General features: G+C 39.7%; 2 protein-coding genes across 4 annotated transcripts in view; one reads left to right on the plus strand and one right to left on the minus strand.

The window, feature by feature from the left end:
* Positions 1 to 6,514: 6,514 nt before the first annotated feature.
* LOC126379014 (ctenidin-1-like) lies at positions 6,515 to 9,342 on the minus strand. Its single transcript, XM_050027593.1, has 2 exons — positions 9,189 to 9,342; positions 6,515 to 6,949 (listed from the first exon to the last, which is right to left on the minus strand). The coding sequence occupies exons 1-2, from the start codon at positions 9,231 to 9,233 to the stop codon at positions 6,590 to 6,592; spliced, it is 405 nt and encodes a 134-aa protein (XP_049883550.1). The 5' UTR covers positions 9,234 to 9,342; the 3' UTR covers positions 6,515 to 6,589.
* A 14,886-nt stretch (positions 9,343 to 24,228) lies between these two features.
* Positions 24,229 to 27,465, plus strand: part of LOC126378817 (myosin-2 heavy chain) — a 40,930-nt gene continuing 37,693 nt past the window's right edge. For all 3 annotated transcript variants that reach the window (XM_050027235.1, XM_050027236.1, XM_050027237.1), the window contains exon 1: positions 24,229 to 25,559. In XM_050027235.1, the coding sequence (XP_049883192.1) occupies positions 24,280 to 25,559 (1,280 nt within the window). In that variant the 5' untranslated portion in view covers positions 24,229 to 24,279. The remainder of the gene's footprint in view (positions 25,560 to 27,465) is intronic.

A 27,465-nucleotide genomic window follows, 5' to 3' on the forward strand; every position in this document is an offset into this window, starting at 1 on the left:
ATGTGTAATCATTGTGTAATTGTTTGAAGTTTTACGTGTCTGTCGATGTCACAGTTTTAGAAAATTAATAAATACTTCTGCTATGATTCTGTATCTGATCCATTATTAAAATTTGATTACGGGCGTGAGTCAGTGTTGTATTTTAGTGTTGCCATATTTTAAAATTACTTACCCATGAAATTAATTACGATGGGCTTAAAAATATGATCGAGCCAAGATTTGACAAATAGGCTGGCATATATTTTACAGTGGCTTCTGAAGCACGGATCATCTTACATTTGGCCAATCAGGTGATCAGCTTGACCGGGTGAGAGCCTTCAGCGCTCCCCATTTGTCCGGCCAAGTAGTTAATGCCATCTGCGGCAAATCTACAATAAGTCACGTCAAAAAAAAATAAAAAAAATAATGATCAGCCTGAAATGTCCTAACCAAACTAGGGATCACAAAGTTGTTTTTAGGATTTGTCCCACCGGGATTCGAACCCCGAATAGGTAGATAATAAAAAATAAGTAGCTTTTTGGAACTATTTTAGCACTTTGGAAGAATCTCTCGCGCAAACTATTCAGTTTCTAAGTATGGGCAACACCCAAAATTTGTTTTTTTTTCTATTTTTTTTTTGTGTAAAAATATTAATGCGGTTTACAGAATACATCTACGTACCAAGTTTCAACAGTATATATAGCTCTTATATTTTGCTAAAAAAAGTGGCTGTGACATACGGACGGACAGACAGACATGACGAATCCATAAGGGTTCCGTTTTTGCCATATGGCTACGGAACCCTAAAAGCCTTGCTTGTTTTGATATAGTAACGAAAACCTAGTCATTGACAGGACTTCCGCATAAATCTTCTCTCGTGTTGTGAGTAACCCTGTTAAGGTTGTGCCCTGAGTCGAGGTTCGCCCAACTGGGCACCCTCAGGCCTGTTGTCATAAATTTTGTACCAGGTGAGAACCCTCAGCGCTCCCCATGTGTCCGGCCAAGTAATTAATGCCATCTGCGGCAAATCTACTATAAGTCACGTCAAAAAAACGTAAGAAAAAGTTACTGTCAACAAGTCACACGGCCAGCATCACGTCAAAAACCGACCTCCTCAAACCCGTATTCGAGTGATTGAGCGTCGGGCTCACGATCCGGAGGTCCCGGGTTCGAATCCCGTTGGAAACATATGACAAAAACCACTTTGTGATCCCTAGTTTGGTTAGGACATTACAGACTGGTCCCCTGATCGTCTGGAAGTAAGATAATCCGTGCTTCGTAAGGCACGTTAAGCCGTTGGTCCCGGTTTTTGACTTTGACGAATGATTCAGACCATGATTCTGAGTTATATCAAGTGGATTTTTCAATCAATCAATCAATAATACTTTACACAACAACATATACAAAGGACATAAACATACGGATAAAACACAAGCACAATAGGCGGCCTTATTGCTAAACAGCAATTCACAATCAAATTCCATATTATTTCGTCACAAAAGTCACCATTTCTAATTTCAGAGTCATCCATACGTACCTACTTGTATGGCTACCTGTGTGTACTTGTATGGGGTGTAAGTGACATCGTAACGAATACTGAGGGGGATGATTCAGCTCATTATTCTGAGTTAATATCAAGTGGAATTTTCCATCGCAAAATTATAGAATTGAAATTACTTAATAAGAAAAAACAAAGAATAATGTACTTACTTACCAATTTTGCGACGGAAAACTCCACTTGATATTAACTCGGAATCATCCCTTAAAAGTTTCTGTTACGATGTCACTAACACCCTTTTTAATCATATGCTATGACTATTAATAGTAGATACAGTCTTGCTGTTGAGTGACTTGCGCATATGTTACTACTTACATCGCATTTTGTTATTAGCCCCTGACTCATAGTCATAATTATAACATTTACTAATTATATCTACTTACTTAACATTACCAAAGGCTCATAAAACGATTCGTAATATACGATCCCGACGACCCGATTACTCTAGCCATAGAGGCGGCCAATCAGCTCGCGACACCAAACACTTCAGAATCCCGATACCGACCCCGTGGTCGACGATTTCCCTCAATCAGCGCTTATCGCTACCTACCCACTAGGGTCGATTAATTCTTTCAAATATTCTTCCTCTCAGACGACGCCCTGAGCCGAGGTTCGCGCCCAACTGGGCACCCTCAGGCCTGTTGTCTTAAACGTTGTATGGTCACGAGCATTAATATGTATACACTTTGGTACCATATCACATTAACTTTTTTAACAAATTGAACTGTAAGTCTCACTAAATGTCAAATATGTTAGTGCGACAGAGTCCTAAAGTGGGTACATTATATTGCTCATGACTGTAACGGGTGAGTCTCCAAAAGGGACTTGCGTGTATTAGGACACCAGGAAGCCCAAAGAGTTTGCATTTGGGTCAGTTCAGTATAAATAAGCGCAGCCGATCCGTCTTGGCGGACAATGTAAATGTCGGCGGCCGCTGCGGGTGTGCCAGCCAGAGAAATAATAGACATTACGGCGTTGGATTACAGGGTACACCTCTGCTATGTATTGAGGGATTAAGGCCATCAAAAATCAGGGCTTGAGGACAAAAGAAAAACGAAGTTCGGATCTCACTTTTAACATTTATCTTATCCATACTAATCCAATCAAATCTTATTCTTATCGTGTGGGTATAACTTAAAATAAAATTAGGAGGTGTCTGCAGGAATCGGGGCCCTATGCACCTAAAAAGCTGAGATCTATTGAAAAAAGGCGTAGATTTCCCTTATAATAATTGATATTTACATCGTTCAAACGTGATGGAACATCCTATTCGAAGATCTATTAAATGAGTTCTTTAAAAAATTCTGTCTTGCAGCCAAGTGAAAAATAAAACAAAACATAATCAGTAAATTTGTAACATAAAACACTTAGAAAAAAACGAAAACTGTGTAAGCGCGGGAATAACCACAGATTAAAAACTCCAATTCAAGATTATAGTTCTATTTCCACACAAAAAAATATAATTCGAAAACCAAAAAGCGCGGGAGTGACCACAGACATAAAAACGAATAAATTAAAAAGTAATCAGAGGCACGGGAGTGATGAGTGTGGTGCCAGTAGTTCCGGACGAGAGCGACACAGATTCTGAGGAGGACTTGGACTCCGGCATTGCTGAGGAAGCCCCTGAGGTCGAGAAGCGAGACATCGACTGCATGGATCTCTCGGAGTTCTTTAGTTATTGGTAAGTAAACCCTCTTTTATTATTATTGTATGTCGTTTCTATATCGGCCTATGGGGTCTCGGACTTTTGGAACGCGTGGGATCGAAGCCAACACGTAGAGGCCCTATAAGACAATTTAAATTATAGTGTGTGGTGTATATAGATGTAAAACAACCGATTTAAAACGTCCCGACGACCCGATTACTCTAGCCATAGAGGCAGCCAATCAGCTCGCGACACCAAACACTTCAGGACCCCGATACCGACCCCGCCGGCGTGGTCGACGATTTCCCTCAATCAGCGCTTATCGCTATCGACCCACTAGGGTTGATTCTTTCAAATATTTCCTCTCAGACGACGCTCTGAGCCGAGATTCGCGCCCAACTGGGCACCCTCAGGCCTGTTGTCTTAAACGTTGTACCGGGTGAGAGCCTTCAGCGCTCCCCATTTGTCCGGCCAAGTAGTTAATGCCATCTGCGGCAAATCTACAATAAGTCACGTCAAAAAAATAAAAAAAAGATTTAAAACGTTTTAAACCAAATGTTGCCATTTTAAACCCCCAAATAAATCGTTTTAAACCGTTGAAAACTCGCCTACAACAAAAAGAATTGTATTTTAAACTTCATTATGGGCAATTTTTGGTCACTTGAGGTCATGTTTCGTATTATTAGTTTATAGAATATCAATGAAAAGTACTATAGAACTAAACACGCTAAGTAAATTATTATGGAATCAGAGACTATGGAATCCCATTTGCTTCGATCATGACATACTTTTCATGCTTCATCCACATTCATCAATCATTTCATACACGCACGAACATGGTGCAATTCCGACAATTTTACATACTTAAATACAATATAGTTCTCACTTTAAGAGAAATGTCATTAATTTAATAACCTTTGATGTTCCATTGCTGGGTAAAAACAAAGACCTTGTATAGAATAGACGGAGCATATTTAAGACGAAAGAAAAACATAGGTTTTGTCTTTCGCACTCATGTGAGCCGTCATAAGTTAAAAAGAGATAAATATACTATCGTCGTAACCTCTTTTGTACTCGTGTAGCGGGTTTGTTATAGAAACGTACCTATAGTATATGTTTTTGTATCAGAACCACTAGTGCCGTTCCATGTCTTTATCGACATTATTATTGGCTAAATATTTCATGTTAGTCCAAGATCTAAAAAAATATACATTACAAATTGAATGATTAATTAAATACAGAAATAACGACCTAGTATCCATACCTGGGTGGGTAGAACCACAAGTAAATTAGTTAAAACGATACCTATTTGTACCCTGATAGAAAGATACCTAAGAAGAACCGTACGTTGCGGTGACAGATTCAGAACCACTTATTCAACGTAATTATCATGGACAAACTTGTTAAAGGTCAATTTATCATTTTTGAATCTATGTCATTTCGCAAGGTGTTATGGCCGAGGAGGTCGAGGACGGTCCATCTAGTCCACATATACTATAGTATCATTTTAATAGATACGACATTGCGGCCACCCTTTGGTTACTATAAATCACATACCTACCCTTTTATAAAAATTAAATACACGTTTTTCATTGACTTGACCGGAAATCGAATCGGCTCTCGATACAAGAAGTAGACGACCTTCTAGTATAGTATTTCGGGGATTATCTCAATGCGATTAAAGAATAAAAGCAAATACTTCTTTATAAGATTTTTATTCAATATAGTTAGAATACAATGACTACGAAGCACTGAACAATTCCGACTTTTGGTGATAAAAAAAAATATTTCCTCTTGTTCACTTTCTTTAGAAGTGTATAGTGTCGGCTCTGGTTGTTATAACTTTACCTGCAAGAATGGCACATATTAACGTGGAGCACACAAATACACAAGCATTGCATGTTTACACATTGCACATAGAAGGAATAATCACAGGTAATTACAAAAATAGTTATTCATACTAATTATTTATAGAAGGAATAATCACAGGTAATTACCAAAATAGTTATTCATACTAATTATTTTGTGCAATAGAGAATATTTGTATTGTATTGAAATATTTTTTCCATGCTAATGTAGAATACAAAAACGAAATAGCTGCAAATTTATCTATAAACTTATAACTAAACTTAAACTCACCTTATGTGAGATATGTGAGTGAATATTGTTGGTACTGCATCTCTATGTAATATTTTTGTTTGGTATCCTGCTCGATAGAAAGCAAGATACATCGAAATGTAATTAGCACAGGCTTAAATAAGGAGAAGGCGTCCTTCAGAAGAGAGAATTATCTCGTTTCATGGTCTGAATCTAATTGTTTCTTAATTTCTTGTTTCGTAAATTAGGATATTTAGGAAATCTGGAAAATACAATATCTTTATGTAATCTTCATCCAAATCGGAAACAGGTCGAAAAATAAATTAAACGTGAATAGAATAACGCAACATGTAGATGTTACATTCAAACATAATATTATGTTATCGATATCAAAGGACAACACTACTTATAATACTTTGGGTACATGATCTGTCAAAGCTGATTAACGTAAAATGTGAAATCAATTATTTGTACAAATGTGACGGCTTTGCTGAAAATATGCGTCTGCATCGTGTTTAGGGCTCAATAAACTTTACAAAAACCAGACCAGGTAATGTATTTCTTGCACACAAACATGTATTATGTGGTCGATAACTTACCCATGGTGAGACATTGTTTGATCGTTCTCCATTATAACACCCATTCTACTCTCACAACCAATAGCTACGCAAGCCATGGTTCATAATGAATAACTATTTCACAGATTGTTTATATAAAAAGTTAAAATAATGTCCCAAAACACCAAAAAACTAACGGCAGGTTTGGTATCCAGCTGACTACCACAACATCTCAAAACGGTAAACACTGACGTTCTAGACAGCGGTGTTTGTCTATGTTTGTTTCTTTTTTCCACAGAGATTGTTGCCATAGGGAAGAAAGAGAGCTGTGATAGTTTGATCGTCACTCTAAAATATTATCCGTCTATTCTATACAAGGTCTTTGGGTAAAAAGCTCTTTTTCGCTACTGCATTTTTTTTATTAAACGCCTGCCTATATTACAATAGCAAAGATAACTTTGCGCTAAATATCTTTGCTGTGAAGAAAAGTGTAGGCGTTTATTTGTGAAACCTAAATATTGTTGGCAATGCTCGCCACGTTTCTAAACGCTTTCTTTAATAATATACGAGACTCGTAATCCCAACGGGGTAGGCATCGCAGCCGACTACAAAAGTGATTCCTTCTAAATAAAAAGACTAGTAATATTTATTTTTATCATAAGTACAAAGAAAACTTAATTTAAAAAAATATTTTTTTTATTTATTTACGTAAAAAATAAAAACACTTAAAAATACTTTTTTAAGACTCCTTATTCATTCCGCGACGCGTGCGCCGCCATTGCCATCAACTACACTAACACCCCCGCCGTCACCATCGACTACACTAACGCCACCACCGTAGTCGCCGTCGACTACAATGCAGCCGTTATTGGCATCGCCATCGACTACACTCACACCGCCACCGTAGTCGCCGTCGACTACATGCACACCGCCGCCGTAGTCGCCGTCGACTACACTAACACCGCCGCCGTAGTCGCCGTCGACTACACTCACACCGCCGCCGTAGTCGCCATCGACTACACTCACACCGCCGCCGTAGTCGCCGTCGACTACACTCACACCGCCGCCGTAGTCGCCGTCAACTACTTGCACCCCATTATCTCCGTCAACGACCTGAAAAAAATAAAAGGTGTTTTATAGTTGCTAAATTGGAACAAAGTTAAAAAAAATATTAAATGCTTAAATCTACAGCCGTGGTAGCCCAGTTGGTAGAACGCTTGCCTCTCACTTTAAGGTCGCAGATTCGAATCCAGCACAAGTCAAATTCAATTCAAATTCAAAAATATCTTTACTCAGTAGGTAACATAGTTACACTTTGAATCGTCAATTTTTACATAACGAACGTCTCATCCGCCTAAAACTACTGCAGCTTCTAAAACTACTGGCAGTCTAAACCAATGATTGTCGAATTTGTTATCGAATTCATGTTTGGATTATAAATGATTATCACGTGCTCAGCGGTGACGGAAACCCACATTTCCGAGACATGCATTTTCGGAGGTATGTGACTTTCATTGGTCTGGTTTTCCCTTCGCGGGTTGGAAGATCAGAAAGGCAGTCGCGTCTGTAAAAAACCGGACCTGACAAATCTTCAGGTTAGGTAAGCGGACCCTGTGAAAACGGGATAATGCGAGGGGGATGATGAAATGCATGTAGGAAAGTAAGAATGCTATGTAAGGATAATGAATGGGAATTTGATTGTTTATGGTACTTATGAATGGAGGATGGTTAATGAATGGGACGTAGTGAGTTTTTAAAAAGTAAGAAAGGAGGGTCTTTGGTGCGATGTCGGACGGGAGGAATGATTTCGGTTTTAATATAAGGTGTGTGTGTATAAAAAGGAGTAAAGACATTAAAAAAAATATCCGAGCTATTTCATTATCCCACATGCATATATCGGTTTCGCACTCTCCCTACGAAATTATTATGTTTTACTTAATACCAGCTATGTAAAAGTACGTTTCTGCGGTTTGTCTCATTTCTCAGTAAATATAAGTATTACCTGCTTACTTGTATTATTATTTATGTCATTAACTTTCGTTTAGAGAAACTATAGTTTGTTGTGGTAAGTATAATCTACGTCCATATTTTATGATAGGAAAATTGTAAAGTAGTAACCAAAAGAACCAACAGATGGCGCTGATAACCAACGCCAAATAAAGAGAGAGACAGAAATGGAGTAACGACGAATGACGCATTTTATTTTCCCGCTCCGTAGTAATTATTATATTCAACAAAGTCAAACCAAATATACAAAATCTATAACGTATTTCTTCATCTAATTTATTATTTGAGCCTTTCACAAATTATTGATAATTATTATTTTCTGTTACTTTTAGACACGCAAATAATCATATATAAACAGCCTATATACGTCCCACTGCTGGGCATAGGCCTCCCCTCAATCAACCGGAGTGTGTATGGAGCATACTCCACCACGCTGCTCCACTGCGAGTTGGCGGAGGTATTTTTTTCCAGCGCATAGCCGGGACCAACGGCTTAACGTGCCATCCGAAGCACGGAATCGTCTTACGATTCCGGACAGTCAGGTGCCAAACAAAAGACAGAGATGAGATGTGATTCGAGTGATATCGACAATGTCCCCATCGGGAGTTGAACCCGGATCTCCAGATCGTGAGCCTAACGCTCTAACCACTAGACCTCAGAGGATGAGGATTCTTCTTCTTCGTGTGGGTTGTAAGTGTGAGGTGAATTACCAACCTCAACAACGCTGGTGTCAGGGTTATTACTGATCCGCCAAAGACCCCTGACATGGCTCATGCAACGACTACGTACTTACGTTAGTAAGTAGTAACCGGGACCAACGGCTTAACATGCCTTTCGCTTTCAGACAATCAGGTGATCACCCTGTAATGTAACTATGTATCTAATCTAACCTAACTAGGGATCACAAAGTAATTTTTGTGGCATGTCCTCACCGGGATTCGAACCCGGGACCTCCGGATCGTGAGCCCAACGCTCAACCACTGGACCACGGAGGTCGAGTTGAGGATTAATTATTTACAATAATCATCATCATCACCAGCCCATTAACGTCCCCACTGCTGGGGCACGGGCCTTCCCTATGGATGGATAGGGAGATCGGGCCTTAAACCATCACGCGGGCCCAGTGCGGATTGATGGTTATTAACGACTGCTAATGCAGCCGGGACCAACGGCTTAACGTGCCTTCCGAAGCACGGAGGAGCTCGACTTGAAAACTTCTTTTTTGTGGTCACCCATTCTATGACCGGCCTTTGCGAAAGTTGCTTAACTTCAACAATCGCAGACCGAGCGCGTTTACCGCTGCGCCACCGAGCTCCTCATTTATAATAATAATTGTTTTAATTACCTGCACCCGATTATCGTCACCATCAACCACCATAACACCGGACATTATTAATTAATAATTATTAAACTAAATAAAACTATAGTTATAATATTATATTTTAGTTTAACTATAGGTACATGTATTTTATCGACTGTTAGAACGATAATACTGATGATTGTATGTTTTCTATATCTTTATCTATAAGATAATACTTTGATTATGCGTTTCCTGGTAGATAACTAAACTATGGAAAAGTGTGTCATTATCGAAGCAAACGGCCTCTGTGGTCCAGTGGTTGAGTGTTAGGCTCACGATCTGGAGGTCCGGGGTTCGAATCCCGTTGGGGAAATATCACAAAAATCACTGTTGTGCAAATATTTGGCATGGTTAGATTCTTCATAAAATTATATTTATTATTTTAAAGATAGTAGAAAAATCTTTAAAATTTATATTTATAACAATTTTAATAAAGGTGGTCCTTAATCGGTGCAAGTACCTTATAAGTACCTATTACTTATATTATTGTCTAAAATAAATGATTTCTATTCTATAAAACAGACATAAGGGATACACAAATAAAACAGACAGTACAGGTAAACTTATCTCTAAACAAAGAGATTTCTTCCAGCTGAACGAAGAGAGTGATATTAAACAGAATTTCATGCAGCAAATGTCTGTGAAATGAATCAATCTCCATTAGTGCGTGCATCGAATGTATTTATCCCCAACACATGAGTCAGATCCGTCCCCATTTTGAACCCGAAAACGCAAAACGAGTAACAAAACCGTGCCGTCTAAACGCAAATCTATTTGGAGCCAGTCGTGAGAGTAATGTGAAACTTACCAGTCAAACCACCGCACACGGACGCGCCGCCGCGACATAAAACAGCCATTTATAATACAAACGCCCTTAAAGGCTAAAAAAAATAAAAATAAAAAAGTGAATCTGTCAAATTTGAAAGTGAAGTGTTGTGAAAATTGACAGAATTATCGAATTCGACTTTAAAAATACCCAATTTAAAAACAAAACAAAGTAAATACCGGAAGTAGATTAAAGAGTGACGTGAATATACCGGGAAAGTGAAAGAAAAATGGCGGCGTAGCTGTCAAAAGTTCCCGCGTGGGAAGTTGGTAAACAAAGTGACTTTGTTATCGTTAATGTTATTGTTTACATTGAAAGTTTACTATTATTTGTGATTTACTTGGATCCGCGTGATTTTACTTAAATTATTACGTTTTTGTTTTAAACGATGTGCGAAGTTCTGTTATTGACTTATTTTTATTGGTATCTTTTTCTGTTACCTATTCTTTGGCAACGATATTTTAACATAATGCCTAACACATTGATCGATATGTTTTGCTGCAGTGTTTGCATGTTGCAGACTTCTACTAGTTTCCTTAGAAACGTGAAAACATAACATAAGCTCGCGACTATATTCCAATTGGGGTAGTCAGAGGTAAGTTCATCACTACGTAGATGAACTAAGTACCCACACTTCACCGAGCTTTCTGACAGACAACGTGATAGGTGGTGAGTCTTAACGACCAAAACATACAAAAAACTATTTAATTATAATGCTGGAGCGAATAAAAAACCTAACAAATGTTCAGCTGTCTGTCTTCCCGGGGCTATGCCCTCTCCAACATCTTCTATCGTGTGGGTAGTGAGGTGAATTACCAACCCCATCAACACTGGTGTCAGGGTTACTATTGACCCGCCAAAGACCCGTGATATGACTCATGTAACGACTACGTACTTATATCAGTGAATAGTAACCGGGGCCAACGGCTTAACGTGCCTTCCTAATCGCGAATAAGTAGCTGCAAGGTGTCTTCTGATTACTTACGGTTCTGCCTACCCCGTTAGGGACTACAGGCGTGAGTTACTTGACCGGGAAAGTAGTCGCTACAGACTCTCTGTCCCCGAGAAATCTAAATATATAAAAGGAGACACTGACTGACTGACATATCAACGCACAGCCTAAACGGCTAAACGTAGGCACTTGAAATTTGGAAGGGACGTAGCTTAGGTCCCGTAGAGGTGCACTAAGAAAGGAATTCCCGGAATTCCCACGGGAACGGGAATTAGCGGAAAAATCCTTTTGTATGAAAAATCTAAACCGCTTAAGTTAGACGCTTGAAATTTGGCATTCAGGTACCTTAGTTAACTTAAAGCTTAGTTGCAACAGGATATTGCAAAATTCCCACGGAAACGGGAGTTAGCGGGAAAAAACATTTGTATGAAAAAATCGAAACCGCGTAAGATAGATGTTTTCAATCTAGCATGCATGCATACCTTAGTAAATATAAAGTTTAGTTACACACAAAGATCTCTCTTTTATAATACGCCACGCGGACGAAGTCGCGGGCAAAAGCTAGTCTAGTAGAAAGGTCATTGAGAAAACTGCTTATTATGTTAAATTAATTTTTAATATGTTATGTAGATTCTAAAAATGTCTCTTATTTGCATAATTTCGCAGATCCACTTTCTGTTTCGTAAACTTGTGGCGACTTAATGAATAATAGGCTACTTTTTTTTCTCTAGCGTCATGGTGACTTGCGTATTTTTGCCAAAAACGTGACAATAACTTACTCATAGAAAAATGTGACAACATATCGCACTTATTATTACATTTTTCTTTTTCAAAATTCATAAGTTAAATAGAAAACAGAAAACGTTTACCTATGTCACCTTTAAATCTGTGTTTAGTACTTAATCAGAATTTCATAATTTATCTTTGACCTAGGAAAATTTAAAAATTCGATTGAAAATTAAATTTTTAATAGAGTAATTGAATTTCGTAATAATATTGTAATGTCTGTGACGTGTAATTATTCAATAAAAGGGTGATTATCAAATTGACAAGTTTTGTGGCGAACTTTCATATTATTTTTTGATAGATAGATAGAAGGTCACCATAAGGTTCATCATATCCAGCTTACGACATCGTATCAACAGTGGCTGCAAGTTGTCTTTGATTACTTGTGGCTCTGCCCACCCCATTAGGGATTACGGGCGTGAGTTTATGTATGTATGTATGTATAGATAGAATCTGGAAAAAAAATATATCTGGAAATCTTAGGTGAAAAATTGGGTTCCGACATGAAAAAGGATAGTTCTAGCTACGAGGAACAAGTTATAGGGTTTTAGTAGAAATACTTATCCTTTTTCATGTCGGAACCCAATTTTTCACGAAAAAATAATATGAAAGTTCGCCACCAAATGATATTCACCCAAATGACTATGATCATGAAACTACTATGACTTTTAACAGCCTCCGTGGTCTAGTGGTTAGAGCGTCAGGCTCACGATCTGGAGGTCCGGGTTCGATTCCCGATTGGGACATGGTCGAAATCACTTTGTGAGACTGTCCTTTGTTTGGTAAGGACTTTTCAGGCTTGAATCACCTGATTGAAAAAGTAAGATGATTCCGTGCTTCGGAGGGCACGTTAAGCTGTTGGTCCCGGCTATTAGCCCCAAAAACACCTTCACCAACCCGCAGTGGAGCAGCGTGGTGGAGTATGCTCCGTATCCCCTCCGGTTGTTTGAGGGGAGGCCTGTGCCCAGCAGTGGGACGTATATAGGCTGTTTATGTATGAAACTACGGAATTAGTACCTTTATTATTCTGTCGCTTTATATAGTAACATGTAGGTCTTTGTGCTAAGTTAACGGTTATTTTACGTACTGTATGAATTCGCTGCAAGTCACGTCTGACCATATAGTAATATTTAATTTAACAGGTATACCGTAAGACGGGTCAAGTCGGGTCGCTTGACTAGTTTTGATGAGGTTATCATAGAGAAAACGAATACGGTTCTTTAGAGGTTAGTTCGGTAAAGTAATTGCCTATACGGTGATGCGAATCAATCTTTTATTTTTAATCACAAACCATTATTTTTAAAGTTTCCACAGGCATGATTAAATTATCATGTGAACTAAAAAAACTCATCATAATTTGAGGTTATGCTTAATTATGAAAATACAAATACTAAATATACTTTATTGCACACAACATACACAACTGCCTACAAGCCCATACAGTCTACAGGAATCGGGGCCGCTTTCGTAAATCCAAATCTACATCTTTAACTAGTTGATTCAAATTTCCTTTCTAAAAAGGGACATCCGTTTCTTAAAACTGAAAAGGAAGCAATTCAAACGAACAGTGTCGTTCAGAGAAAAGTTAATTTTGTCCGTGTTTGTGCATCCTTTCATTCCTTTGATGTGGATGTCCGCTGATGATATGGTCTCCCAATCGTGGTAAAATGTTCCATGTTCCAAATGACACCGACCCCGCCGGCGTGGTCGACAATTTCTCTCAATCGGCGCTTTACTGCGAATATTAAAATGTTTATATCATGATAACATGCACAATGTCATTACTTATTAGAAATATGATGTCGTATCCTTCTTTTTTCGCTTTGAGCTTCTATTTTTGAAAGTTTTTACCACGCACTTCCCCGTGTTGCCAGTTCGGCGCCTAATCGCGCACTGAGGTAAAGTACTGTCAACTTCGCTACATTAACAGTAACTTTGCGTCCCACTTTTTGAGCGCTGATGTTCAATCTACGGTCTTCTTCTTTGCGAGTCGATGGCGATCGAAGCTAAATTTTTGCTGACCACGGTAGTAGTTATCTATTGAAGACTATAGAGAACTGGAGAGGAAATATGATTGGCCACCTGATACGACAGGATTCATTTATAACAAACATTATAGAAGGAAAAATTGAAGGGAAGAGAGGAAGGGGTAGACCTAGGATAACATTTATGAAACAAATAAAAGAGAAGGTGCAGGTCGTGTCGTATCGGGAGGTGAAGGTTTTGGCGGGAAGAAGAGAGGAATGGCGGTTACTCCACCGACAAGAGTGCAGCTCATAAATAGAGAGAGAGAGAGTTAATCTATGTTCATTGCAGATAAGGCAGGCATAATAAAATAATATTTACGCCCTGGCCGCCCTCCAACGGATACAACGCGATGATTTATGATCGCGAATGCATTACGTTCAATTGAACGATAATATTAGATACAGTAACCAATCGATTTGGATATTGCTTCTGATTTTCAACAGAACTCCGTTTAATGTTTCATTTCATTGAATATAAATTGAAACGAAACTGAAAAACAGCCTCTTGTAGATTAGCCGCAGATGGCATTAACTACGTGGCCGGACAAATGAGGAGCGCTGAAGGCTCTCACCCGGTACAACGTTTAAGACAACAGGCCTGAGGGTGCTCAGTTCGGCTCGAACCTCGGCTCAGGGCGTCTGAGAGGAAGAATATTTGAAAGAATTAATCGACTCCGTGGGTCGATAGCGATAAGCGCTGAATGAGGGAAATCGTCGAGCAGGTCGGTATCGGGGTCAAAAAGTGTTTGGTGTCGCGAGCTGATTGGCTGCCTCTATGGCTAGAGTAATCGGGTCGTCGGGATCGTATATTACGTCTTTCGGACGCCGATACTTTTCAGTACCGTCCCTGAGCGGGATGTATTCGGAAGCCACAACTACCAGGGAATATGATTTTTCGGGTGTCTAGCTTTTTTTTTTTGACGTGACTTATTGTAGATTTGCCACAAATGGCATTAACTACTTGGCCGGACAAATGGGGAGCGCTGAAGGCTCTCACCCGGTACAACGTTTAACGGGTGTCTAGCCACACCACAGAGCTTATACGTAAAATCGTGAAAATGTAAACAATTTCGACGAGTTGACGCACTAACATTGAAAATTAATGTTCTTCGCTGTTTTTCTCGCTTATAAATAAGTTTTATTGGCCGGAAGTTACGATGGAAACACCGTGCTTTATTCAGGCACGGATAACATAAGTTCACAAGATGAACTAAGATGAACTAAGTACCCCACTCCTCATAGAGCTTTCTGTTAGACCAACGCGATAGGTGAGCCGTATCGCAAAATATAATTCAAACAAAACTAATCAACTTTGATCCTTATTACCGAGGCTACATCGTTGTTTTTAAATTATTTTTGTTTTATACCATTTTTTTTCGTCTACAAATCCGACATTTCAAAATAAAGAGGATTTATGACTTGTTTTTTACAATTCTAGTATTTATGTTCTTTTTTTATAGAAATTCATTCATAGAAAACTTACGCGTCAACATTTCCCTGCCGCTGAGTTTTTTCATAGGTCCGGTTTTTTGAAGTGAGCGCTAAACGCCTTCAGGACCCCGATACCGACCCCGCCGGCGTGGTCGACGATTTCCCTCATTCAGCGCTTATCGCTATCGACCCACTAGTGTCGATTAATTCTTTCAAATATTTTTCCTCTCAGACGACGCCCTGAGCCGAGGTTCGCGCCCAACTGGCCACCCTCAGGCCTGTTGTCTTGTGCTGAGTGAGGCCCTTTTATCTCAGGACGTCTATCACCACCTAAGGCCCTGCGCAGACGACAGACTATCCGTGACGCACTTTTTAGTCTGTGAAAATATAACCTATGGAATTATATGCAGTAACGCACACGACGCGCAAAAAGTCCGGCGCGTTACTACAGACTAAAAAGTGCGTCACGGATAGTCTGTCGTCTGCGCAGGGCCTTATGATCATTTCGACAAACATCCGTCTTGCTTTTTTGTAATTGTTTTAGTGGAAATTTGATATGATGTTGTTGTCTTTTTTTTGTGTGTGGCGTCCTTTTATAATAAACTTTTTCTATTCTATTCTAAACGTTGTACCGGGTGAGAGCCTTGTGACGTCATAGAAAAATTTAATAAAATGTCGAACTTATTATTATGTTTTTCTTGATTAAAATTCATAAATAAGTTAAATAGAAAAAAGAAAATGCTTTTCGTTAGTTTCAGATCTGTGTTTATTTAGTAAGTAATCAGAATTTCATAATTTATCTTAAACCTAGAACACGACCCAATTTTCTCTTTGTTAGTTTTCCTAAGCATGGGAGTGCTCTATAAACATAAGTTAATTAAGTCAAAATGTAACTTTAAAAAAAAAACAGAATTAAGTTGTTTATGGTTATGGGCTTTTCGGCGGGAAACGGGACTGGACAGTTGCTTTCGTCGTTGAGTAATCTAAATAATTAATACGAAGTGGTGTTTTGTGGTTAATGATCGCATTAAGTTAGTCGGAAGACATTCGCGAGTGTTATTATATTGGAGTATTCAATGAACAAAGTGTATCTGCCTATTTTCGCTTCGTGCCGGGAAGCCGCTTCATAACTCAAAAGTTTATGCGGACTTTTGAGTTAATTCGTTTGGGGTTCGGAGTAGGAGTCTACTCCGAGGGTGGGGGATTAGGTTTCATCATCATCACCTTTCATCATTTAATTAATCATCAAGAAAAAAATACGTCAGATATGGCTGTATGGGCATAGTTCGTTCGGGGAAAACTAAAACAAAAAAAAAAATGTTTATGGTTATGTATTCTTCTTCTATCGTGTGGGTTGTGAGGTGGATTACCAACCTCATCAACCCTAGTGTCAGGGTTACTATTGAGCCGCCAAAGGCCCCTGACGTGGCTCAAGCAACGACTACATACAGTCATGAGTAATATCATGTACCCACTTTAGAACCCTGTCGCACTATCGTATTTGACATTTAAATGAAATGAAATTTATTCTGTGCATGGTATTCAGGTTACAAACAGCTGTTATTTTTCCTTGAGTATCACCAAATACTGCCTTTTCAGGCATACACACAGATTATTTAAAAACAATAACAAATAATAATATCAATTTTACAAATAATCTACACACTTAATACATGCTTTAAATTATATACATAAAACCTGTTATTTGTAATCTAAATATTCTTTTACGCTGTAAAAGCATCTATCTGCAAGCCAGAGTTTAACTGCTACGCGAAACTTATTGAGTTTGCAGTCTTTGAAAGTATCCGGTAATGAGACTTACAGTTCAATTTGTCAAAAAACTTAATGTGACATGGTATCAAAGTGTATACATATTAGTACTCGTGACCGTAGATGTATTTAAATGCCATAAATAAGGCAAATTAAATACAAAATGATGCTTCGATTATCGGTTTTGGAAACCAGTTTCTATGTTGACATCAGCCATGTTGTTGAACATTTGCATGTGGAGAAGAAAAAGTTAAAACTATTAAAGTAGGTTAGTTAAAAATCCGGTTTTCATTAATCTTATAGCATATTGCACGTGTTAGAGATAGCGGCCAAGTATTTAAAGCCGGAGGTGCTCGGTGGCGCAGCGGTAAACGCGCTCGGTCTGCGATTGTTGAAGTTAAGCAACTTTCGCAAAGGCCGGTCATATGATGGGTGACCACAAAAAAAAGTTTTCATCTCGAGCTCCTCCGTGCTACGGAAGGCACGTTAAGCCGTTGGTCCCGGCTGCATTAGCAGTCGTTAACAACCATCAATCCGCACTGGGCCCGCGTGGTGGTTTAAGGCCCGATCCATCCATAGGGAAGGCCCGTGCCCCAGCAGTGGGGACGTTAATGGGATGATGATGATGATTTAAAGCCATATACGGCATTCTTTCTCTCTCTCTCTCTATCAAATCTACATTAATGATGACGCGAGCTTAAGGTATTCTTAAACAGCGCCTTAACCTTACCTCCAGCTAAGGAATGCAGTGAGATCTGGTCTATTTCTTCGGGATCAATCCCGAAGCATCAATATGACGAGATCCCATTCGAGAATGACGGAATTGGGCGAATCTTAGAATAGAATGAATAGAATAACTTTATTCCCAAAACAGTGAAGATTACAAAAGCATTTACATAAATTAAGTTTAACAATTTGTGACTAGTAGCTAACACTGCCCAGGGAAATGGGACTGACGCAGCATCTCCTTGAGTTATACTTTTTGTTTTGATTATGCTTCTTCTTATCGTGCGGGTTGTGAGGTGGATTATCAACCTCATCAACCCCGGTATCAGGGTTATTACTGAGCCGCCAAAGGCCCCCGACATGGCTCATGTAACGACTACATACTTACATTAGTAAGTAGTTACCGGGACCAACGGCTTAACGTGCCTTCCGAAGCACGGATCATCCTTCTTTCGAACTATCAGGTGATTCAAGCCTGAAAAGTCCTTACCAAACAAAGGTAAGGACTTTTCAGGCTTGAATCACCTGATTGTCCGAAAAGTAAGATGATTCCGTGCTTCGGAGGGCTCGTTAAGCCGTTGGTCCCGGCTATTAGCCGTAAAAAAGTTATTTCGACAATGTCCCTATCGGGAATCGAACCCGGACCTCCAGATCGTGAGCCTAACGCTCTAACCACTAGACCACGGAGTTGCCAACACACACCACATTTTTATCAGATTCTGTGGACTTTTTTCACATCTACATAATATAACACGGTTACACTGTCTCTTTTAATCTTTAAATGAGGAAAAATGAGAAGGAATCAACAAGAAAAGTATGTATGTTGCCAAATACAATATGTTTTGTTTTTTTTTTTTACAATATAGCTACATCTGTTTCTCGACATAATAAACATTTATCGTGACGATAATGAGCGACCTTCCAGACTCTCTCTCTCTCTCTCTATTTAAGAGCTGCGCTCTTGTCGGTGGAGTAACCGCCATTCCTCTCTTCTTCCCGCCAAAACCTTCACCTCCCGATACGACACGACCTGCACCTTCTCTTTTATTTGTTTCATAAATGTTATCCTAGGTCTACCCCTTCCTCTCTTCCCTTCAATTTTTCCTTCTATAATGTTTGTTATAAATGAATCGTGTCGTATCAGGTGGTCAATCATATTTCCTCTCCGGTTCTCTATAGTCTTCAATATGGTTCCAGGCTATATTCCCTAAAAATAATATAGATGGCGCTGTACAGATTTGCCTTCGTTTAACGTACTAATTTCATGGATAACAGACATAAGCAATTTTTATCTTTGTTTTTGGGGTATAAATGACCCTTGTTATTACACCCAGGGCTCTGTGGTCCAGTGGTTGAACGTTGGGCTCACGATCCGGAGGGTTCGAATTCCGGTGGGGACATATCATAAAAATCACTTTGTGATCCCTAGTTTGGTTAGGACATTACAGGCTGATCACCTGATTGTCCAAAAAGTAAGATGATCCGTGCTTCGGAAGGCACGTTAAGCCGTTGGTCCCGGTTACTACTTACTGTTGTAAGTATGTAGTCGTTACATGAGCCATGTCCGGGGCCTTTGGCGGCTCAATATTAACCCTGACACCAGGGTTGGTGGGGTTGGTAATTCACAATACAACTACATCGTCCACCCATTATTATTCTGATCAAAATAAAGTGAAGCAATATAGATAGCAACATAATTCTAATACATATCTGATCCAAATATCAAGCAACAATTATTTTACACATTTTTGAATAAGTAATTATGTACCCCAGCAATTATCACGATAAAAAATGAACAACGCCATCTATCGTGTGTTTGGGGAACGCCGATTGGAAACTCTCCCTACCTCCCTCCCTCGTTCATTCGATCAAATTACGCGTCAAATCAATATATCGTCTGCCAATATATTTGTCAATGTCTCACGCAATTCTAGTACAACTTACTACGATTGTAAATTCTAGAAACACGTGGATGGTTCTACGCCTAAATAAACAACACGTTCTGGTGGCATAAAATGGTCACATCGAAGCAATTCATCTAAGAAAGCAATATTGCAATTGCGCATATTGCGCATATAAAAGTAAGTGCGCAATGCAAACAAATGTCAAATAGCAATATTGTTTTCTTAGATGAATTGCTTCGATGTGGCCATTTTAACCCCCCTGTTCTTATCCAATAGTTGTACAATGTTTCAATTTAAAAGATGTGTTGCTGTTGCAGTTACTTGTCATTTCTTCTCCTCAGCATAACACCTTGCGAAATGACGTAGATTCAAATATGTTAAAACCTTCAACCTACCTTCAACAAGTTTTCCATGATAACTACGTTGTATGAATGATTCCGGCGTGCGTGTATGAAGCGATTGATGAATGCGGAGGAAGCGAGAGAAGTGTGTCAGGATCGAAGCAAATGGAATTCTATAGTCTCTGCTTACCCCGGTGAGAAATATGCGTGAGTTTATGTATGTATGTAATAAATGATTCTAATTTCTGATGACTACTTGGCCGGACAAATGGGGGGCGCTTGGGGTCACCCGGTACGAAAACAGACAACAGGCCCGCGGGTGCCCATAGGGCGCGAACCTCGGCACAGGGCGTCGCTGAGAGGATTACCTATTATTGGAAATAAAATCGACCCTAGTGGGTCGATAGCAATAAGCGTTGATTGAGGGAAATCGTCGACCACGCCGGCGGGGTCGGTATCGGGGTCCTGAAGTATTTTTTGTCGCGAGCTGATCAACCGCCTAATCATTCTAAAAACAATCCTGAAATAAACGTAAAAATCCATCGATATCGATAAGCTCCAACATCGTGCGCTTGCGCATCCCTATTCCCTATACTTTCCGCGTTATTTCTGTCTATGTCATTGACCTTAAAAGTCCAAACATACTTATTCATTGATTTATAATGTTTTATGCGCATTTTACTGCTTTTACATTCACGCTGGTAATCCTTGATGGGGTGGGCTGAGCCATGTCAGGCTTCGGCGGATCAGTAACATCCCTGACATCAGGGTTGATGAGGTTGGTACTCCACCTCACAACCCCTCAAATTCGTTACGATGTCAGTATTTGTTACGGTGGCACTAACACCCATACGTACATAAGGTAAGTGACATTGTAACGAATACTGAGGGGGATTACTCTGAGATAATATCAAGTGGAATTTCCCACCGCAAGTATAGAATTGAAAATAATTTAAAAACAACATGAATTTTGCGGTTTACGGATCGTTACGATGTCACTATCACCCTGTATATACATTACCAACCATTCCACCCACATCGCAGACTTTGAAGCCCTATAACGTCACGAGTGACTCACGACAAAATAAATAGCTATTTGTCTAAAAATAAAAGCAAATAAAAAAATATTGCGTAGGTATACCTACCTTATGCTGTGTATTATCTATTTTTTTCAAATCAAATCAAATCAAATAATTTATTGTATGAATTTGGGTACATAATTTGGTCTTAAAATTATACTTATGGCTAGGTCCCACCAAACTCTATCTTTGCAGACATATACAAACATTATTTACAATACAGGAAAAATAACATTCACAAATAGATAGATTACAGACAGATAGATTATTCACAAATAGATAGATTATTCCTTATTTATTATTCACAAATAGATAGATTATTCCTTATTTTATGCGCCGGCGTGGTCGACGATTTCTCTCATTCAGAGCTTATCGCTATCGACCCACTGGAGTCAGGCTGAGGGCTCTCGCCCGGTACAGGCCTGAGGGTGCCCAGTTGGGCGAACCTCGACTCGCGTCGTCTAAAAGGATGACGGATTATTTCTTACTGATGTAAGAAAGTAATGCTTGTAATAGACTACTCTGGGCGCCATCCCACTTGCGTCAGACAGAGTACTGCGGGGCGGAAGGCAAGAGTGTAACCACTGCCCTATTTTTCCCTAAAAAAGTAGCATGGAAAATGCTGCACCGACAAGAGCGTGGCTCTTAAATTGATGATTATGTAAGTAAGTAGTCGTTACATGAGCCGTGTCAGGGGCCTTTGGCGGGTTGGTAATCCACCTCAAAACCCACACGATAGAAGAAGACTTTTATGGCGCGCGTTTCGCGCTCACTTGGCCCTTCCAACTTCTTTCTTCTATACCGTGGACACACACCAATCTATCATTTGAGCTCAGGTGAGCTAGACAGATGAAACAACGTATTGCTCAACAGAAAGTCAGTCATTTCATTATAATTAGCATTGGCTACGGTTCAAACTCACGCGCTTCGCACGCAGTAAACAAATTGTATGCGTAGAAAAAAATACACACATAATATAGGTATAAAATTCTTTCTTTTATAGGTTTGTGTTAGCATAGATTACTTCTATAGTTTTCCGGTTACTACTTACTGATGTAAGTCCCAAATCCCCTGGTAGTTACGCCTTCCGAATGCATCCCGCTCAGGGACGGTACTGAAAAGTATCGGCGTCCGAAGCACGTAAAATACGATTCCGACGACCCGATTACTCTAGCCATAGAGGCGGCCAATCAGCTCGCGACACCAAACACTTCAGAACCCCGATACCGACCCCTACGGCGTGGTCGACGACTTCCCTCATTCAGCGCTTATCGCTATCGACTCTCTAGGGTCGATTAATTCTTTCAAATATTCTTCCTTTCAGACGATGCCCTGAGCCGAGGTTCGCGCCCATCTAGGCACCCTCGGGTCTGTTGTCTTAAACGTTGTACCGGGTGAGAGTCTTAAGCGCTCCCCATTAGTCCGGCCAATTAGTTAATGCTATCTGCGGCAAATCTACAATAAGTCACGTCAAAAAAATAGTAATGCAAATTACAAATTACAAATTGATTTATTTGTGAAACACAGGTAGAGTAGGTTGTTATACATATATATAGGTTAGAGCGCTGTGATCTGCCAGTCGGCGTACAAATATAAATTAATTAAACATTAATATTATAAACGAATTAAACATTAGAATTCTGTACTAATTATGCATGCCCTATTATATTTGAATGCCGGAGTAAAGGTGCCCATATCACTAGCAGCATTACTGCGCTGAATGGCAATGGCCAGCCTTTGCCCCAGGAACAAGCCGGAGCTGGAGTTACCTGATTCCTCCCTGAGCCTGCGCGACCCAATTCCGACATGAAGACCGCCCCGCCCCCCAGCTACCAAAGGTCTCCACGGCAACGGGCACGAAGTTATACAAAGGCAATAGAGCTGCATACACGAAACATACAAAATACATAACAATAGGGAAATAGAATGAGTACAATAGGCCTTATTTCTAAGTAGCAATCTCTTCCAGGCAACATTTGAGTATAGGAGATATTTAACATTATACAGGGTGTTAGTGACATCGTAACGAAAACTTTGAAGGATGATTCAGACCATGATTGTGAGTTAATATCAAGTGGAATTTTCCGTCGCAAAAGTATGAAATGGAAAATAATTTAAAAATAGACAAATAATGTCATGAATTTTCCGACAGGAAATTCCACTTAATATCAACTCAGAATCATGGTCTGAGTCATCCCCCTCAGTATTCATTACGGTGTCAATAACACCCTGTATAATATAGCGGGATAGTACGATAATGGATGTGATGGTGTGGGTAATGTACCATAATGAACGTAATTTTAGTGCGCGCATGAATAAGTACTTTGAATTTTGACGTAAACGCACGCGAGCGTAGGTATTAGTTAGGTAAATAATATAATTAATATCCATGATACATTAATGGTTTATAGCATGCTGGTGTTTTCATTAATCATTATTATTTTTAGCCTACGGGGTGTAGGTAGAATTTATCTATCACGCCAGCGTCGGTATCGGGGTTCTCAGGGTTTGTTGTCAAGCGAGATAGTATTAAAATGTACATGTATGTAATTTTGTTTATAAATAAATTTAAAAAAAAATACCGACCCCGCCGACGTGGTCGACGATTTCCCTCATTCAGCGCGTACCGCTATCTACCCGCCAGGGTCGATTAAATCCTTTAAATATGGATCTACTTCATCGTGTTGATGGTGAGGTGGAATACTAACCTCATCAACCCTGGTGTCAGGGTTATTATTGAGCAGCCAAAGGCCCCTAACATGGCTTATTTAACGACTATACATCAGTAAGTAGTCACCGGGATCAACGGCTTAACGTACCTTCCGAAGCACGGATCATCTTACTTTCAGACAATCAGGTGATCAGCCTGTGATGTCCTAAATAAACTGGGGATCACAAAGATGATTTTTGTGATATGTCCCCACCGGGATTCGAACCCGGGACCTCCAGATTGTGAGCTCAACGCGCAACCACTGGACCACAGAGGCCGTTGCTAATTACTTGACCTGAACGGAAAAAACTAGAGTAACATTACAGTAGGTAAACCTCTCAACAACCCAAAGTAGTTATTTATAACGTCACTTCAGTACTTCGCACATCAGCAATAATTATCGCGCGCTAAAACAACAAATAATAGCATAAACTGGAGAAATTATTTATAAAACAGTCTACTCTTCATCGCCGCAGCGCGCACACATGGATTCCTGAACGAAAGTTGAAAAAAAAACCTCCGCCATGTTTAATTTCTTTAAGAAAAAAGGCGGGAAGGACGCCCCCACGACCGCGCCCGAGAATAACCGAACGCAGCCGATTGAGAACACTAGAACCGCGGAATCAGTCGAAACGCGCGCTCGAAACGATGATGTAACGAACGAGCCCTACACTAGCAAGGATGTAGTGAATTTACTCATACCTGAGACTCAATACGGCCAGAAAACTGAAAAAAGTGGAGTCGGAGCATTGTTACAAATAATGGCGGGGAAACGGAAGAATAAAAACAAAAGAAAAACAGCTCGGGCCGAGTCCGTTCGCGTCAGTCCGCCGAAAGAGACGACCGTTTCGTTGCAACGCAGCAAATCCGAGCGCGAGGTGAAGTGTAGCGACGCGCCCACGCCCGCCAAAAATACCGCCGATCCAGCTGACTTCGTCAAGTCTCTAGTCCTGCAAAAATACTCCAAGCCGCACGTGTCTTTAGTGTACGTGTCTAATGACGATCTGAATGTCGATCCTGAGAAACAACATGCCGAGGCATTGCTGCGCGAGATTGCCCGCACTATAGACTGCACGATCGACAAGATTAATGAAAGCAAACCAATGGGGGGAGCTGACAGTAAAAACGATAAAAAGGAACCTCTCTACGAAACTATCGATGAAAGAAGAACGCCTAACCCGATAGATAACTACAAGTCAAGTCTGAAAGGTGAACTGGATAAGCTACTTGAAGAGAACAAAGAAAGAGAAATAGAAGACAATAAAGTAGACGCACAGAGTATTGAATCGCCGAGTATAGTTAAGAAATCGAATTTGAAACCACCGAAATCGGACACGGAAGGGTGTTCCGATGACGACAGATCCGATTGTGGCAAGAAAAAGGTCACGTTTCAAAAACACATTGTTTTTGATGATGGAGACGAACAGACAGACGAGGAAGTAGACTCTTCTTTCGAATCCCTCACCTCTGGTGAAGAAGAAGAATACTTAGAAGATAGTTTACCGGACAACGATGACTTCGGAGGTTTTGTGGCAGAAGAAAATAGGACTGTAATAAATGTTAGTGAAAATGAAGAAAACGACGGACTTAGAAGAATATCCAGTGACAACAGTGACAGTGGATTCATAGATGAAAGACAAGATGAGTTGAGTGAAGTGAAGACTTTAGAGGAAAGCGAAAGTGAGAGTGAAAGTGAGGTCAGTGAAAGTGAGAGTGAGACGGAAGAAGAGATAATAGAAGAAGTGGTCGAAGTCAACGTCGCGGAGGTCATCGACCCGAATAATCCGAAGCATGTGGACAACCAGTAAGTAGAGTTGATTCTTCTATTGTACTTACAACCAAGCCAATCAAACCTTTGGCTCAATTCCCGCTTGGATGTATTTAGAAAACGTACTAGACTAACACGCATATTAAAACATAACACAGCAACACGGGTGTATCTCCGAAAGGTATAACATATACACGCACTCATCGCCAGCTATGTTTCAGTCCCATGTAATAGGGAGCCTATTGCCATTAACCGGACACAAATCCTGGAAACCCACGTGGTTTCGATTATATCTATGATTCAAACATGAATCCAAACTCTTAAAGTCGGATTTGCAGCTGGTTTGCAAATCAAATTCAGTCCGAATTCTTTGTCTATGTTATAAAGATATAAAACGGAAGTTATGATCTTTAAGTTATGGCAGTACTGACAGTATTGTTGTTGTTTAATTCGCCTTATATAAGGCAGGCAAAGATCTGAGGACCATTCAGCCTTGACTTTAGTATAATTAAAACACATAAGAACGGGTTCTTAACGGGTAAGAACCCGTTATTATCTGTTTTAATTATGATAATAACCGCGTAAACTTAAAACAATTGACTTTAGTAATTTAATATTTGAAAATCACGATCTAAATAGGCCTAAACCTTGTCTTCAGTTTTCAATATCCAATTTAGGCCAGTGCCTTGTCTTCAGTTTTCAATCTCTCTCATTTAATATTCTTATTAGGCCAAAGCCTTGACATTGGCGCTTTTTTTAGGGTAAGGATTTTTTTATTATTGCTTCCGTGACGTCAGCAAGGGAAAAACAAGTATAGGTGTTTCTAAAAAATAGATAGGATTGATAAAACACAAAAATATCAAAATTGGTTCCTTAAAATGGACTAAGTATATAAGTATTTTCAAAATAATATATAATATTTTGACCGACATATATATAATTAGGACTTAAACGAACTTACTTGTTAAGTGATGTTTGATTCCAATTATGCGAGGGTGTCAACCGAAGACGATTACACCGTCAAGTAAATATGTAATCGTCTTCGGTTGACACCTGAAGTATGTATAATACCAGTAGGCTCTGCACGGTAACCGCGTGCGCGAATTATATCGAGGCCTTCGACCAATAGCCGTTTGACGTTCATCTACGTAGATAGCATTCGTATCGTTTATTAGTCCAAGCGCTCGATATAATTATATTAATGGCCAATTTGAGTTTTAAATGCTTACTGTTAATTTACGTCCCAACTGTGAAATATGCGAACATGACGCGATTACATGCCAAATAAAATGCTCTACAAATTTGTTTTTACAAGCTGTAAATATATTTTATATACTCATATAATATATTACCAATATTTTACTACAATATGCCGGTTAAAATAACGTTTTCTTCTTTCGTGTGGGTTGTGAGGTGGAATACCAAACCTCATTAACTCTGGTGTCAGGGAATTCCAGTGGGGACATATCACAAAAATCACTTTGTGACCCCAAGTTTGGTTAGGACATTACAGACTGATCACCTGATTGTCCGAAAGTAAGATGATCCGCTTCGGAAGGCACGTTAAGCCGTTGGTCCCGGTCCTACTTACTGATGTATATAGTCGTTACATGAGCCATGTCAGGGGCCTTTGGCGGCTCAATGATAACCTCAATGATAAGGTTGATGAGGCCGGTATTCCACCACACAACCCACACCGTAAGAAGAATGACAGAAAGCTCAGTAAGGTGTGGGTACTTAGTTCATCTTGCGATGGATGTACCTCTAACTACTGCAATTGAGATATAGTCGTGAGTTTATGTTTACGTCAGACATTTTGGCAACGCTAGACAATTGAACTAAAGCTGAAATGTTCAAGATGGAATTTCACAGCTGTTATGAAGGACAATCTCTGTTTACATTCCGTAAAATTGCGGTCAGCTGGCCGGGTCATCGTGTTCTG

The sequence above is a fragment of the Pectinophora gossypiella genome, chromosome 27 (assembly GCF_024362695.1).
Source record: "Pectinophora gossypiella chromosome 27, ilPecGoss1.1, whole genome shotgun sequence".
NCBI lineage: Eukaryota > Metazoa > Arthropoda > Insecta > Lepidoptera > Gelechiidae > Pectinophora > Pectinophora gossypiella.

Bases quoted from the DNA above. Each gene is read 5' to 3' on its own strand.
- LOC126379014 (XM_050027593.1), bottom strand. From the start codon at position 9,233: ATGTCCGGTGTTATGGTGGTTGATGGTGACGATAATCGGGTGCAG. The intron at 6,950-9,188 runs GTAATTAAAACA...TATTTTTTTCAG, and splicing joins GTGACGATAATCGGGTGCAG to GTCGTTGACGGAGATAATGG.